Genomic DNA, 16,703 nt, shown 5'->3' with positions numbered 1-16,703 from the left:
AGTAGTACGTTCCATCTAGGTTGTGTGTGTGTGTGTGTGTGTGCACATTCGCTCTGTGAGCTTTGAGAGGACAAGGACACTAACTGGAAGTTGTAGTCTCCAGCGCCCTCTTCAGGTGAAACCGTGTCACTTCTTCTAGTTCAGACATCCAGGGGCTGAGACAAGAATCAAGATGTCCTTGTAGAACCGAGGTATAGATACTGAATCATTTCACTGTAAAAGCTCTCACTCGGACACGCTCTCTCTCGCTCGCTCTCAGAAGTAGAAACCGATAGTACGAGCAAGCAGTTGAAGGAGACAGGAGAGCATTCCATCTTCCATCCAGCTATTCTATCATTTTCGAAGAAACACATTTTTTTTCCAGCGTGTGCCATCCGCTCTCATTTCACCCTCAAACTACCTGGTTTCCATGACAACTGCACAAAAACATCTCTCTCCTTTCCCGCTCGTTGGGGTTAAGAGCACCGGCCTCCATCGCCGGTGTTACATTAAAACCCCATCTGTGTTGCCGAGTAGTCGCTCTCTTCCTTGTTGGCCTCAGCTGTGTTGTCTGAGCGTGTGACGCTTGTCGTTTCACCCATTAAAAAAAACAACTGCCTTAAGCTACAACAGATGACTGGCTACTGCTTATTGTTAAGGGCTTGTCTGGTTTGAAAGAGGCTGTGCACTGTAATGAGAGGCAACTACGAGGTGAGAGAGAGAGAATGAGAGTGAGGATGAGTGTGAAAAAGCACACCATGTGGTCCTGTGAGGAAAAAGACGGCCTCGGCAGGCCCAGACAGATGGAGCCTACCGTCTGTCTTGAGTGCGAGAGAGAGGGGGCATCGGGGGGTGAGAAGGCAGGAGTCAATCGCCGCACACACTTCACATGTTGGACTGGCTAGTGCTGTTCAAGTGGCTCGTGTGATTATGGCCTAGCAGCATGTCAGTTGGGGTTCACAGTTCACTAGCTGCTGAAGTGGCCGGCATGTTGCCCAGGCCTGGGTTCAACCCTTCATTTCCCTTCAAATGCTTTAGTTAAGATTGATTGAGCTTGTTTGGAGCATTGGAACGAATGGAATAGACCCAAAAATGCTAACACCGCTAATATGGCACTCAATCGAATGCTTAGTATTTCAAGGAAAGCTCATGCTGTTTTAAACCTAGTTCCGACTTACATCAAGTTATGGAACCAGCATACACCGAGTGTACAAAACCTTAAGAACACCTGCTCTTTCCATGACAGACTGATCAGGTGAAAGCTATGATCCCTTATTGATGTCACTTGCTAAATCCACTTCAAATCAGTGTAGATGAAGGGGAGGAGACAAGGTTAAAGAAGGATTTTTAAGCCTTGAGACAATTGAGACATGGATTGTGTATGTGTGCCATTCAGAGGGTGAATGGGCAAGACAAAAGATTGAAGTACCTTTGAACATCGTAGGTGCCAGGCGCACCAGTTTGTGTCAAGAACTGCAACGCTGTTGGATTTTTACACACACAACTTAATACAATTGTGGGAAGCATTGGAGTCAACATGGGCCAGCATCCCTATGGAACGCTTTCGAAAACTTGTAGAGTCCATGCCACAACAAATTGAGGCTGTTCTGACTGCAAAAGGGGGGGTGCAACTCAATATTAGGAAGGTGTTCCTAATGTTTTGTACACTCAGTGTATATAGTCGAGTTTTCACATTAACCTAGGGTTCCTCATTGTGGTGATATTACTAAAGTAAATCTTACCGCAGGGATAGTAGGTAGTGGTACCATAGCGATGTTCCTAGGTAGATCCTACCATAAGGATACTTGATAGTGGACTGTGGTACTATAGCGATGTTCCTAGGTAGATCCTACCATAAGGATACTTGATAGTGGACTGTGGTACTATAGTGATGTTCCTAGGTAGATCCTACCATAAGGATACTTGATAGTGGACTGTGGTACTACAGCAATGTTCCTAGGTAGATCCTACCATAAGGATACTTGGTAGTGGACTGTGGTACTATAGTGATGTTCCTAGGTAGATCCTACCATAAGGAGACTTGGTAATGGACTGTGGTACCATAGCGATGTTGCTAGGGAGATCCTACCATAAGGATACTTGGTAGTGGACTGTGGTACTATAGTGATGTTCCTAGGTAGATCCTACCATAAGGATACTTGATAGTGGACTGTGGTACCATAGTGATGTTCCTAGGTAGATCCTACCATAAGGATACTTGATAGTGGACTGTGGTACTATAGCGATGTTCCTAGGTAGATCCTACCATAAGGATACTTGATAGTGGACTGTGGTACTATAGTGATGTTGCTAGGTAGATCCTACCATAAGGATACTTGATAGTGGACTGTGGTACTACAGCGATGTTGCTAGGTAGATCCTACCATAAGAATACTTGGTAGTGGACTGTGGTGCTATAGTGATGTCCCTAGGTAGATCCTACCATAAGGAGACTTGGTAATGGACTGTGGTACTATAGTGATGTCCCTAGGTAGATCCTACCATAAGGAGACTTGGTAATGGACTGTGGTACTATAGTGATGTCCCTAGGTAGATCCTACCATAAGGAGACTTGGTAATGGACTGTGGTACTATAGTGATGTCCCTAGGTAGATCCTACCATAAGGAGACTTGGTAGTGGACTGTGGTACTATAGTGATGTCCCTAGGTAGATCCTACCATAAGGAGACTTGGTAGTGGACTGTGGTACTATAGTGATGTCCCCAGGTAGATCCTACCATAAGGATACTTGGTAATGGACTGTGGTACTATAGTGATGTTCCTAGGTAGATCCTACCATAAGGAGACTTGGTAATGGAATGTGGTACTATAGCGATGTTGCTAGGGAGATTCTACCATAAGGATACTTGGTAGTGGACTGTGGTACTATAGTGATGTTCCTAGGTAGATCCTACCATAAGGATACTTGGTAATGGAATGTGGTACTATAGCGATGTTGCTAGGGAGATTCTACCATAAGGAGACTTGGTAATGGAATGTGGTACTATAGCGATGTTGCTAGGGAGATTCTACCATAAGGATACTTGGTAATGGAATGTGGTACTATAGCGATGTTGCTAGGGAGATTCTACCATAAGGAGACTTGGTAATGGAATGTGGTACTATAGCGATGTTGCTAGGGAGATTCTACCATAAGGATACTTGATAGTGGACTGTGGTACTATAGTGATGTTGCTAGGGAGATTCTACCATAAGGATACTTGGTAATGGAATGTGGTACTATAGCGATGTTGCTAGGGAGATTCTACCATAAGGAGACTTGGTAATGGACTGTGGTACCATAGCGATGTTGCTAGGTAGATCCTACCATAAGGATACTTGGTAGTGGACTGTGGTACCATGGCGATGTTGCTCGGGAGATCCTACCGTAGGGATATTTGGTATCCAGTCTGTCGTTGGCAGAGCAGGACCAGGGCAGCAGGTCATCATCACAGCCGTTGGGCATGCCGTTGTAGCCGATGCCCACGATCTTATTCTCCCGGTTAACAATACATGCTCCAACCTAACACACACACACAGAGACAGAGACAGAGTTCATTTAACGTTCAGACAGAGTGCACATATTATTTCTCAACTGTGTCGCATCTAGGCTAGAAGATGTGACTAGGAGTACCATTGGTCCCCCTCAAAAACAAACGGCAAAACATTATGTATTTGGGTGAGAAAATATTTTCCTACCCAATCTAGCCTAGCATGTAGGCCTAAGAGTTTAACATTTATGCAAGTAGAGGCAGAGCAACTTGGAATGAAAAGTGAGGAGGTCAATGTTCAGTGGTTTAGAGAGTTGGGGAAGAGAGGGATGTCCAGCTGAGAGCTAGGCCAATTAGAGATGGAGCGAGCGAGAGAGATGAGAGAGACATCAACTTTATCAGGAATCGCATGCAAGCACAAAACCTCTACTCCGCCGTAACTAACACAGTGGAACAGGCAATCAGGAGGGATTCTAATCTAACTCACAAAAACATCGAAGTTTTCTAACCACTTCTTCTCTAATAACGATCGGTCATCCAACCAATGAGGGTGCGGCGGCGGAACCGTACCGCATGCCCTTCACTGTACTGTTAGTTGGTTTTCTCCAGATGAACTGGCATAGCTCCAACACATCAAACGACCCAGAGAGCCCACCCCCCGCCATGGCTCTCCCCAGGACGCTGTGCTTTGATCAGGGCTAGAAACGCTCCGCCCGGCCCCTTATCACTTTAAAAAGACCCACGCACCACCTTCCTCCGCTCGCCCCCCTCTCCTAGCCTCATCCCGTCCATCGATACATCAACCCCCCCAATACCCTCCACCCAGCCCCATCACTCATATGTTAGAATGATAGAAGGGTGTCAGAGAAATGTGTGAAAGACAAAGTCAGCCAGAGAGACAAAAAGACTAGAGAGCGAGTCAGAGAGAGAGCGAAATGATAGAGGGTCCTTCTCTGTGTCATAGGACCGACTAAGACAAAGTCAGACGAAGCTTGAAGATGGTACGTAGTGTTGCTGTTCAGATCACAGATCAAATTAAGTTCAGTCTCGACTCGCGTCCCCTTGGCTTTGTGCTGTGTGCACACATGCGACTGTCTAGAGAGCATTGCTGAATTAATGTAGGGGGGCTATTTGAAGGGTACATCTGACGAGGGTAGAGACTAGAGAGAGAGCTGAGCCTTAAAACAGAGGCTGTAGCGTACACACGACCACATCGACAGAAGAGGGGGGAACTAAAAAGGGGGGGGGGGACTAAGAAAGTGGCTTCTTGAAAGCGAGAGAGCTCACTGAGGGATAAGCTACCATCCTTTCTTGTGGGTGGACTGCGTCAACTAAGGTGGTCAAATATCAACGGGGGGGAAATGTGGCAAAGGCGGAAGGAAGCTTCGTCCTTCGGCCCCCCCCGTGGCGGTCTGTAAACACGGAGGCCTCGTGAGGACCCGTCGCTGAGAGACATGAAACGGCGCCAGATATCCCTTTCTTCCGAGAGGGAAAAAGGAGGAGAAAATAAAGGATAGACGACTAAAGCGCCAACCCTCCGTTTCATCCTCGTACTGTTTTGATCAGGAAAGGCTTGGCTGGCTTAAAAACTTTTCTTTCTTTCGTTCTTCTAATCCCCACCTCTCTCTCTCCTGAGGTGGAGACAAGACAACATCCTGAACTAGCTTAGAAATGAGAGGTCATTAGAGAGGGCTTGTGTTGAAATTTCCTCCCTTTCTCGGTCTCGGTCTCTTGACTTTTTCTACATTTAGTTGTGTTACAGGCAGAATTTAAAATGTATTACATTTAGATTCATGGTAACTGGCCTACAAACACACGAAATACTCCATAACGTCAACGTAGAATTGTTTTTAGACATGTTTACATAAATGAAAAACTGAAATGTCTTGAGTCAATAAGTATTCAAACCCTTTGTTATGGCAAGCCTAAATAAGTTCAGGAGTAAAATTTTGCTTAACAAGTCACAATAAGTGGCATGGACTCACTGTGTGCAATAATAGTGTTTAACATGATTTCTGAATGACTACCCCATCTCTGTACCCCACACATACAATTATCTGTAAGGTCCCGCAGTCAAATCAGTGAATTTCAACCACAAAGACCAGGGAGGTTTTCTAGACAGTCGCAGACACACACCTCATGTGCACTTACTCGCGCACACACAGAACAAAGCCAAGGGGACTTAAAAGTTAAAGTTAAATGGCTAGTTAGTTAAATGGCTGTGTTAAAGTTAAATGGCTGTGATCGGAGAAAACTGAAGATGGATCCACAACATTGTGGCAAATAAATATACTTTATGTCCTAAATACAAAGCGTTATGTTTGGGGCAAATTCAATATCTCTGAGTACCACTTCATATTTTCAAGCATGGTGGTGGCTGCATCATGTTATGGGTATGCTTGTCATCGGCAAGGACTAGGGAGTTTGTGATAAAAAGAAATTGAATTTTTCACTTTGTCATTATGGGATAGTGTGTAGATAAATGAGAGAAAAAAAATCAATTAAATCCAGTTTGAATTCAGGCTTTAACACAATAACATGTGGAACAAGTCAAGGGGTGTGAATACTTTCTGAAGGCACTTACTCCCAGCAGCAGGTGTGGAGTCAGTGGGCACCTGGATAGAGAGAGATGGAGTGAGGATTATTGGATCCATAGACCCCCTGCTGTGCCCCACTGGTCTCTCCCCCCTCCGTCCCCATTCCTTCCCCCGGGGTTGAGCTTATCACAGAGGAGCAGAGCCAGCTCTCGTCGAGGGCTGGGCAATATGGCCAGCATATCATGGTATTTTTCTCATGTTTGACGGTATTTCATTAGGATCCCCATTAGCTGTTGCAAAAGCAGCAGCTACTCTTCCTGGGGTCCATACACAACATGAATCACGACATAACACAGAACATTAATAGACAAGAACAGCTCAAGGACAGAACTACATAAAAAAAAATGTAAAGGCACACGTAGCCTACATATCAATACAGACACACAAACTAACGGGAGGTGTTGCTTTATCTGTTTTTGAAACCAGGTTTGCTCTTAATTTGAGCAATATGAGATGGAACAGAGTTCCATGCAATAATGGCTCTATATAATACTGTAGACTTTCTTGAATTTGTTCTGGATTTGGGGACTGTGGAAAGACCCCTGGTGGCATGTTTGGTGGGGTGTGTGTGTGTGTCAGAGCTGTGCGTAAGTTGACTATGCAAACAATTTGGGATTTTCAACACAATGTGATTCAGTCAGTCTCTACTCAACTCTTAGCCAAGAGAGACTGGGCATGCATAGTATTTATATCAGCCCTCTGATTACAATGAAGAGCAAGGCGTGCTGACCTGTTCTGGGCCAGCTGCAGCTTAACTAGGTCTTTCCTTGCAGCACCCGACCACGTGACTGGACAATAATTAAGATTGACAAAACTAGAGCCTGCAGGACTAGCTTTGTGGAGTGTGGTGTCAAAAAAGCAGAGCATCTCTATCACGGACAAACCTCTCCCCATCTTTACAACCATTGAATCTATATGTTTTGACCATGACAGTTTACAATCTAAGGTAACACCAAGTAATTTAGTCTCCTCAACTTGTTCAACAGCCACACCATTCCTTACCAGATTCAGGTCTAGAATTTAGGAGATGATTTGTACCAAATACAATGCTCTTAGTTTTAGAGATGTTCAGGACCAGTTAATTACTGGCCACCCATTCCAAAACAGACTGCAACTCTAAGGGTTGCAGTGACTTCATCAACTGTGCTTTATTTTGACGTTATTTTATGTTTTTGAATAACGTAAATTCAAAATTTGCTTTATGAGTAGTGTGTGACCCTAGGATGGCAACACATACATTCTAAGTGATTTCAATGGGTCTCTCTCCCCATTCTTATTGTTTTATACTGTTCAATTCAACTTCAACTCAGAACTGTTAAGCATTTATCAATTTCTGCATTTCCTGCACTAATTTGAGATCATATCCACACTGCCACATAGGGCTGCACAATATTGGCAAATGTTGCAATTGCGATTTTTAACCAAATGTTGCAATTGCTGATCAAAACTCTTGGGTGAACTATTGGAATCATGGAAATATTATTATTATTTTAATTCTATAGTTAGAATAGAATAGTAGGCATAGTTTGACATGACAACAAATGAAAATGCCAGGGAGGAGTTATTGTGACAGGGTAGGAACCAAAGTGTTGGTCAGTGTTCCCTTCGGGACACTAATATTTTTGGCTACATGAAATGTTGTTTTCTCTTCGCTACTTCATGTAGCTAACATACTCATGCTTCGCCTAATACTCTTTGGTTTAGAAGCATGTTGCACAAACAACATGCTGATTTAGGCCTAAACCGTCACTGGTATCAGGCTGTATAGCTAGCTATGTTTGCACTGACTCAATACATTTATTAGCTAGCTATAACTATTTAGTGGCAACTTGCTAAGAAAAGACAGACTAGCTGTTTGCAGATGTAAGAAACAAACTAATAGTGTAATTATAGAATGCTTGTGGATTTATATTACTGAACGCAAGTGTTTCGTGGTCGAGCAACAACAAACGCGCTCAAGTGACAGGGGGCGGGGCTAGGGCGAGAGACTTTTGTACTCACACACACACTAACATGCACAAATGCACATACACTTTCATACAGCTGTATACAGCTGTATCGAATAATAAAAAATTAGTCCAGATTTCCCACACGACATCTATTTTTGACCAAATACTTTAGGAACCATTAAAAAAAAGTATTGAAAATCTCTGCCCTGTAGCCATTTTTCCCCCTCCATTTCTCCAATATCCCTCACTCTCCCTCCATCCACTTCTGTGGGTCAGAAATCCATTTCAAAACAAGCTCTAGGTCGATCATCAAACTAGACAGCACAGTGCAGACAGGGGGTATAGGTGTCGAAACAAATCAAAACCGACATCCAACTTGGAGCTAACAGGCCTACACCAGTCATCCAATCCCTGACTAAGGCAGACAAGGGCTAAGGCCCCCGACCGCTTGGAACACACCCCCCCCCCCCCCCCCCCACCGCCCAAACCGGGTGCTTGCCCCACAGCCGGGAACTCTGGGAACTCAATCAAATACCCGCCGCCGTCTTGACCGGCAGTGTCAAAGAGTGGCGTCCGTGCCAGGGCCTGATCAGAAAGGCAGGGGGGCTTTATTGAGGGCGAAGGGCCTGGCATCTGGATTAATATTTAATAACAGGCGGGGCTGTGGACGCCTTACACAGCCGTGGTAGAGGGAGAAAGGGAGAGAAAGCGGGTTGGAGGGCTGGGGGGGTCAGGATCAATGACGAGGTGGGGTAGGAGGTGGTGATGTTGTTACCTAGGATCTCGAAAGCTTCTTTGAGCTGTGTGTGTGTGTATGTATGCGTTTACCTGTGAGCTGGGATCCTTGCTTCTCTGAGCTGACAGGAAGGCTACAGCCATGAAATATTCAGGCCACTCCAGGTAGTCCTCACGCTTTTTCGTCTGAGCAGAATCAGAGGCCGGGGTCCTAATGGAGGGGAAGAAAGGAGAAAGAGATGGATAGAGAGAAAGAAAACGGAGAAAAGGTCAGAACGGGGGGGATAGAAGGGGAGACAAAAACAAGGAGACAAAAGAAAATGGAGGTCAGAAAAATGAGCGAAAGAAAGGTGAGGAAGAGAAATAGAGAGAAGGAGGAGAAGACAAAAGGAGGGAGGATGAGGGAAGGAGAGCGGGTGAGTCTTCGGGATAAGAGAAGACAATAGAAGGAAAGTGACAAGCTAGGGAGGGATGGAGTAAAACAAATTAAATCTTCAAAAGGCTCGTTGGTCAAAAAGGAGCAGTCAGGGGCATCGGTCACGTGTTTCACTTGAGGGCAGCATGATGTAGTCTCGGTCTCCATTCTCTTGCTTTACAAAGAAACACATGTGCCGGCGTGAACGCAAACACACACAGACAAGTTCAGACAGACACTTCACACACATCGATTCAAAGGGCTTCAAACCTGGGTCTTAACCCCATGGAGAACAGACACCCACTCCTTATAATTACAACACCCCTGTCTAGAGTCCTCACTATCCCAGCGTACCTTCTTCGCGTTTTGAAAACAATTATATCCTCTCTTCACTGCTGTGCTCCAGGCCACTCACCCGCCATTACGGATCCAGACACAGGAACCGGGAGCTATTATGGGTACAGTCGCAGAAAGTCCCACTGGGTCAGGCTGGAGCACCTTGGAAACTGAAGCAGCAGTACCCAGCAATTAAACACTACCCATCGCCAACCTAGGGCCGATCGTGGCATAGATCTAGGCCTAGATATCATGTCTGCCTGTCTACAAAGCACTCTCTAAAGTGGATCCAAAGACACAGCGACGGCAGAAGAGGAAGGGATACTTTGAGCTCCTCCACAGTTTGGAGTGTGATCTCTCTGCCGTGCGTTTCGACCTGGCAATTAAACCCTACCCACCTGGCTGGCACACGACAAAGAAATGAAAAGAGTGCCAACCTAGGGCAATAGGGCCAATCGAGACCCATTGCTGTCCAGCAACGCACCACGTCTGCCTGTCTACAAAGACAAGATCGGTGATGTCTTTCGCCTATACCCCCCCGCAGACACGACTGGACTCGAAAGAAATGAAGAAGGGATCAGAGAAAGAGATGGAGGGAGAAAGAGGGATGTGTTTGGAGTCTGACACTTTGAACTCCTCTACAGCGGAGACGGAGATCTCGTCCCTACATTTCAAATTGGCTAATGGTTGCCAGCATGCGGAGCAAGACTGTCAAACGGGGAAAACTTTAAAGTGACATTTCCAGGCGTTCGGATGCATTAAGTGGCGTACATCATAGGGCAGAGGGGCCGTCGTCGCTCAAAAGACAAAAGAAACTACTTGTGTATGCCTTTTCATTGCGGCTTGATCAAATGACGTGGCATTTGTATTTAATTAGGCCTAGCGAATCTAGTTAGAGAGGCTGTTGTAAAATCATTTACAGTTGATGTAGCGATTTGATTTGTTCAAATGTTTAATAAAGCAAGATGAGAGGAATAATACATGAAATGAATCATAAAACATTAATCGAAACACATTTTCAGTTGAGTAGGCCTCCATCTTCCAATGCAGACTTTCAATCTGGTCCAGCTTTTTAGGGAGAGCATCTGACTCTTCCTTGATACATCTAATTAAGCATTGGTCTCCGGGGAAGCTTTGGTAGCTTAAATGTCTTCTGTTGTCAATTTGTGCAGATGGGTCTTCCTTCTCATCATTCATTAAAGCATCACCTCGAATCTTAATAATCGCCCCACCTGAGACCTGGTGGTATTCACGCGGTCTTTCAGAACCCTGGAATCTTCCTGCTGCCATATGTTCAAATGCTGACATAGAATTACAATGACTAGAACAGTCAGACATTGCAGTGCCCAATCCCATGCCACTCAAGTTCAATTCATTGTAATTCTATGGTTCTCCTATGCTACTCCAATGCTAGCTGTTGCTGTGGTCTCAGTCACCCTTCCCTCCAGGACATTGGTCCTTTAAATGAGATGCAGATGAGTGTGTTCGATCCCCTGGGCTCTTCTGGCTTTCCCAGGCACCAGATTGTCATATCAGAGGTCCTACTCTCTGCAGAACGGTGGCCAGCCTTCCTAAACAGGATTTTCAACCGTACAGCTGCTGGGAGAAGAGATAACATGCCATGGGATAATGCTTCCCGGGCGTTCTCCCTTCTGGGGTTTATTATTCCCCAAAATGCCCATTCCTTATTGGCTTAATGAGCGGGAGGATTAGGCTATCATCGCGCTTCCAAGCAGCACGCCAAAATAGGACTTTTCCTGGCTATACTCGGCCCTACATCGTAGGCTCTATCTGGGAACAGAGTTTGGGAAATTAAGGCATTAGGCTACCTGGTTTAGTGAAAGTGCAGAATGCCTGTCTGAAAGGGACGGTCGACATAGTGAGTGATATTAGGGAAGGCAGGAAGGCACCTCGGAATGCCAAGTTTGCCAACGTGCATGTTGCGTGGGGATGGAAATGTCAGAGGTACGCGACCAAACTGTCAACTCCATACATGCACCCTATGGTTGCTACCATAGAATTAGGAATTTAATAGGACATTTATGGTTGCAACCATAGAATTAGGAATTTAATAGGACATTTATGGTTGCAACCAGTTCAGAGTTGATATGGAATACGCCGGCCTATATGCCTAGCCTTCAGCCTCAGCATTCTTCACTGCAATGATGAGAATGCAAAAGCAGAGCTTGGTCAGAAGAACATGACCAAACTGTCAACTCGATGGCAAGCAACAGTTACTCTGAAGGCAGCCTAAAGAGTTCAGGCTGAGGATTAATATGGAAACGGTATAGGCCTTCAGCCAAAGCATTCTTCACATCAATGAAGGTGATACAAGTGTAAGCAGGGTGGAGAGTTGAATACATTCAAAGGCTGAACTAGTAAAAATAGACAGAACAGCGGTGTGCCGTACACTGAAGAATATCTATGACGAAGGCTAAACCTGATGCAACCAGTCTCAAAATGCCATCCAGAGTTCAATCAACCACATCCGGAACTCAAGCCTTCATAACAGCGTGAAATCACGGTGCAAAGAGACTGTTATCGAGCCTGTAGAGGCCCTGGGAGGCACCGTCTCATTTTGGGGGATCAAAACAGCCAAAGTGGGCCTTCAACCAGCTAAAAGTGGTGGTGAAGAGGGCCAGGGGCCAGCCCAGGTCCCCTTAACCTTTCTGGGCCCCTGGCACTCTGCTGGGCGACGGGAACCCCTCCAGGTGTGTGTGAGACAGTTGAGGGCATGTTACTGGTTGAGCTAGAGTGCTCCTCGTGTTTGACATTTGACACAGAGTCAGAGTGACAGTGTGGTTGCGACTGGGAGTAGTGTGTGTGGGATGTGTGTGTTTGTCCTCATTGCCCTCCTGCTCGTTAGCTTATGCCCTGTGCCAACACTTCTGACATTCCATGGGCACACCCTCAAATAAGGATGAACGGGGGGGGGGGGACACATCATCCCTTTTTGAGAGCCACGGATTCATATTGTACTATTTTCAGCTGAAGAGAAACTCTGTGTGTGTGTGTGTCATGGCTTATGCAGGATCCATATTCTACATCTTAAACATCCCGTCCCCATGTCTTTCACCAAGATGGGATCGGGAACTAAGGGGAGTAGGAAAGAGATTACCTGATGCTAAATATAAAACTGAGACACAGTGCACGGAAACTAAGTGAAAATCATGTCTGAAGAGGATAGATTCTATTTTATCCTGAGAATAAGGACAGCTACAGTGGTTTCTAAGGTGTACACACAGACTGTTGAAGCTGCCAACCCTCCCCAGTCTCGCACACACTTTTCCCTTAGTTATTCCCACAACTCTCACTAAATGCCTTGATCCCAATGAAGTTAGTTCTGTCGGTTGGTATACATTATAGCTAAGTGCCTAGCTTGCACATGACCTTATTTCAATATACTGTAACTTAGCTAGCTATCTATCTATCTATCTTACTAGCTAGCTACATTGCTAATGACTTTCTGAATATGCTGCTAACAACAAACGCGAACTATGTTTATTTATTGAAGTTGTGTGTTGCTATCAGAGAACTGAAGGAGCTAGCTAGCTATTACTACTTAGCCTAGCTAGCTAGTACTACTGTAAAACGCATGCAACCAAACAACTGACAATTCGCTGCTAACTTCAAAGTGAAACCATAAAAGTTACCCATTCAGTTGGGATGCCTCGTGCTTCATTTCTTGACTCATCTTTGCTTCTGTGCTAGCAAGCTGCCAAGCTAACACTGTACAGATGAGGCGTAGGGCGCCTTTCTTTTTCCCAACACAGTTAAGCCAAAACCACGCCCAGGTATTCAGAGGGGCGTCTACAAGGCGTTGAGCGCTCTCCAAGTCTGGAAGTGAATATCGCGTTGAGCGCTCTCCAAGTCTGGAAGTGAATATCGCGTTGAGCGCTCTCCAAGTCTGGAAGTGAATATCGCGTTGAGCGCTCTCCAAGTCTGGAAGTGAATATCGCGTTGAGCGCTCTCCAAGTCTGGAAGTGAATATCGCGTTGAGCGCTCTCCAAGTCTGGAAGTGAATATCGCGTAGCGCGAAATTTCAGTCACTGATTAATAACATTTCCCCGTATTTCAAGATTGAAAATATGATAACATAATGTCGTGGACCGAGTGAGTCATTAAAGTCCCTTAAACGCTCAAATACAGATTCAATGGCTGTAGCATAGTGTATTCAACTGAATGATTAGCTAATAAATATTTGAGAAATTATGAATAATAAGCATATTCTTTTACCTGATAATAGGCTACTACTGATAATATAGCAACTTCAAATACCGAGCTAGTAACGTTAAGTAGCCTGGGTTAGCTGACCTTCAATTGAGGGAGTTCAGCAGAGTTCTCTGAGACATTTTTACAACTCATTGAAACTCTTAAAATAAATACATGGGCAAATGTTACCAAACATGATAACGGTAGGCAGCTTATTGTTAAATGACACTTTCCATCCTTACCTTGGAAAGTCACTGTCTCTGCGCTGATCGCCTGTGAGTGAGACAACGCTAGCGAGCCAATGGGAGCGTAGTAGAACGCCGGGGGCGTTGGTTTTGGCTTAATAACTGCGTTGGGGAAAATAAAGACGCGGACGTAGGACACAGCACAAGCATGAAAATCTCCCACGCTGGAAATTGTAATGAGGTTCAACCCCCAGCCCATATTAGTGAATGTGTAAGTACACGTGGTTGTCTTGTTGAACAAACATCTGTAGAGCGCACCAAACTACAGTTAGTCTTCCAAGGTGGACTTCCGTGAACAATATGTATAACCTGCGAAATGTGTGCTCTCTGCCACTGTAAACTGAAGAAATTGCTGCATACGGCCAAAAACAGTAAAGCGAGGGACAATATATCCTCCCCGGCCACTACGTGGCGGTCATGTGTCTTACTAAAACCACAGACAAAACAAGGAGTTAGCTGTGTGGCTTTGTGTGTCGTCACAGAGTCAGAGGTGTTACTGTTCTTCCCTGGTGCAGATGTGTTTGGGAACAGAATTATGGTACAATCTCCCTTCTTTTTTTATGCTGCTAAGTTTTCCAAAAACGATGTTAAATATCTGCTCTGAATTAAGATTCAAAGACGTCTGCAGAAAGAATGGGGTGTCAGCTGTGACATGACACCTTGACTTTGAAAGAATATATTTTGGTTATTGAACTACAGTGAGTGAAGTGGATTTCCACTGGTAACTGAATTATGGTAACAGAATTACATCATGGGTCCCTGATCTGTACTACACAGAAATACATAATTATAGATATGAATGTCATTCTGCATGGTGATGTATCCTGAATAGGTTCACAAAGGGAGAAATATGCAATATCTTCCTTTGCATATATGACTATTATTCTACAAACGGACTATCAATCTAATGAGTTCTGCCCCCAAACAAGACCACATTTGTTTTTTGTATTTAACCTTTATTTAACTAGGCAAGTCTGTTAAGAACAAATTCTTGTTTACAATGACGGCCTACAGATTTGGTTGGTCCGGACCAGACCAAATCTGAACCAATCATAGACGTCTAATGTTTCACAAGTTTGGACATCACAGTACAGCACAGGAGAGTACAGTATAGTATAATTCAGTACAGGACAGTAGAGTAGAGCAGTGGTTCCCAACCTTTCTGGTTACTGTACCACCAACTATTTTGCTCTGCCCAGAGTACCCCTGAAGTACCCCCTCATGTGCATTTTACCAGTAGGCCTATGGTCTCGTGAGTCTTCTCAAGTACCACCTGTGGATAGGCCAAATACCCCCAGGGGTCCTAGTACCCCTGGTTGGGAACCACTGGAGTAGAGTATAGTACAGTAGAGTATAGTTCAGTACAGTAGAGTACAGTACATTATATTGTACTCTACTCTATTGTGCTCTACTGTACTGTAATGAACTCTACTTTACTGTAGGCCTACTGTACTGAACTACACTACTTTACTTTACTGTACTGCCCTCTACTGTACTCTACTGTGCTTCACTGTACTGTACTGTGCTTTCCAAACTTATGAAACATAGACGTCTATGGTTGGTTCTGATTTGGTCTGTGGATGTTGAAATCAAGGCCGGTCCGGACTAAAAAAACGATGTCTGTGGACGATGAAATTAAGGCCAGGGTGGACTGACCATATTTCACCTACTTTTCAACGTCCATGGACGTCCGGTGTCGGTCGGTGCTCAGTGGGTGCAGAAGCTGGTTACAGTAAATGGAAAGCGAGGATGGGTGTCGGTAAGTTCCGGGAGAGGTCAAATGAACTGGATCTGAACACAACAGTATGCCAGTAGAAGGGAAGACAGAAGCAAGTGACCTATGGTTTGTGGCTACTATGATTTCCCATTGTAGCCAATTCAATTGCAGTAATTCCGTTACAGATTTGGTAACAGAATAACGAGTTTTAATCACTTAATAATTCATGAGCAAAAATATATATCAGTAAAAACACTAGCTAATTGGTATGTCTATCTTTACTTGTTACTTCTGTGAACTTTGACTTGTGCCTTGAAATTCGCTCCTATGAACTTCTCATGTTGGTGCTCATGGGTCCTTTTATGGAAATGAACTACTGCATTGTGGGTAATAGGCCCGATGCTCAGTTGGTCTGGCATATGGTATGGGCCTCTCTCAATTCAATTCAAGGGCTTTATTGGCATGGGAAACATATGTTAACATTGCCAAAGAAACTGAAGTAGATAATAAACAAAAGTGAAATAAACAATACAAATGAACAGTAAACATTACACTCACAGAAGTTACAAAAGAATAAAGACATTTCAAATGTCATATTATGTCTAAAGTACAAAAGGGAAAATAAATAAACATAAATATGGGTTGTATTTACAATGGTGTTTGTTCTTCACTGGTTGCTCTGTTCTTGTGGCAACAGGTCACAAATCTTCCTGCTGTAGTAGGCACACTCTCTCTCCCTCTCTCTGCCCCTCTCCCTCCCCCTTCTGCCACTTTCAGGAGGAATGGATCTCCAAGAGATATTGGCCAGATGCATTGAATTCCACTGTTGCTAAACCGATTAAGATTAAAATGGCTTTTTCCTAAGGAATGCATCAGTCATGCTGTAGTTGATTACGTAAATATGTATTTCAGCAGTGTGTTTAGGTGTTTATTTGAGTTGAATAGGGAGTGTATTGACAACTAACTTTTTTTCTATCTCCTCTCTCCTCTCTCTCTCTCTCTCTCTTTGATGCAGGCTCTATTTTCA

General features: G+C 44.5%; 1 protein-coding gene across 2 annotated transcripts in view; it reads right to left on the bottom strand.

The window, feature by feature from the left end:
- LOC120034978 (deoxycytidylate deaminase-like) overlaps positions 1-13,436 on the bottom strand; it is a 56,390-nt gene extending 42,954 nt beyond the window's left edge. Inside the window, exons 1-3 of one of the 2 annotated variants that reach the window (XM_038981704.1) lie at positions 13,156-13,436; positions 8,845-8,962; positions 3,367-3,502 (exon numbers count right to left, since the gene is read on the bottom strand). In XM_038981704.1, the coding sequence (XP_038837632.1) occupies positions 3,367-3,502; positions 8,845-8,962; positions 13,156-13,196 (295 nt within the window). In that variant the 5' untranslated portion in view covers positions 13,197-13,436. The remainder of the gene's footprint in view (positions 1-3,366; positions 3,503-8,844; positions 8,963-13,155) is intronic. The other variant, XM_038981703.1, reaches the window with a different exon arrangement.
- Positions 13,437-16,703: the final 3,267 nt, after the last annotated feature.

The sequence above is a fragment of the Salvelinus namaycush genome, chromosome 42 (assembly GCF_016432855.1).
Source record: "Salvelinus namaycush isolate Seneca chromosome 42, SaNama_1.0, whole genome shotgun sequence".
Taxonomy (NCBI): domain Eukaryota; kingdom Metazoa; phylum Chordata; class Actinopteri; order Salmoniformes; family Salmonidae; genus Salvelinus; species Salvelinus namaycush.
The sequence above is the reverse complement of the archived record's forward strand: the minus strand, read 5'-3'. Positions and strand labels throughout refer to the sequence as shown.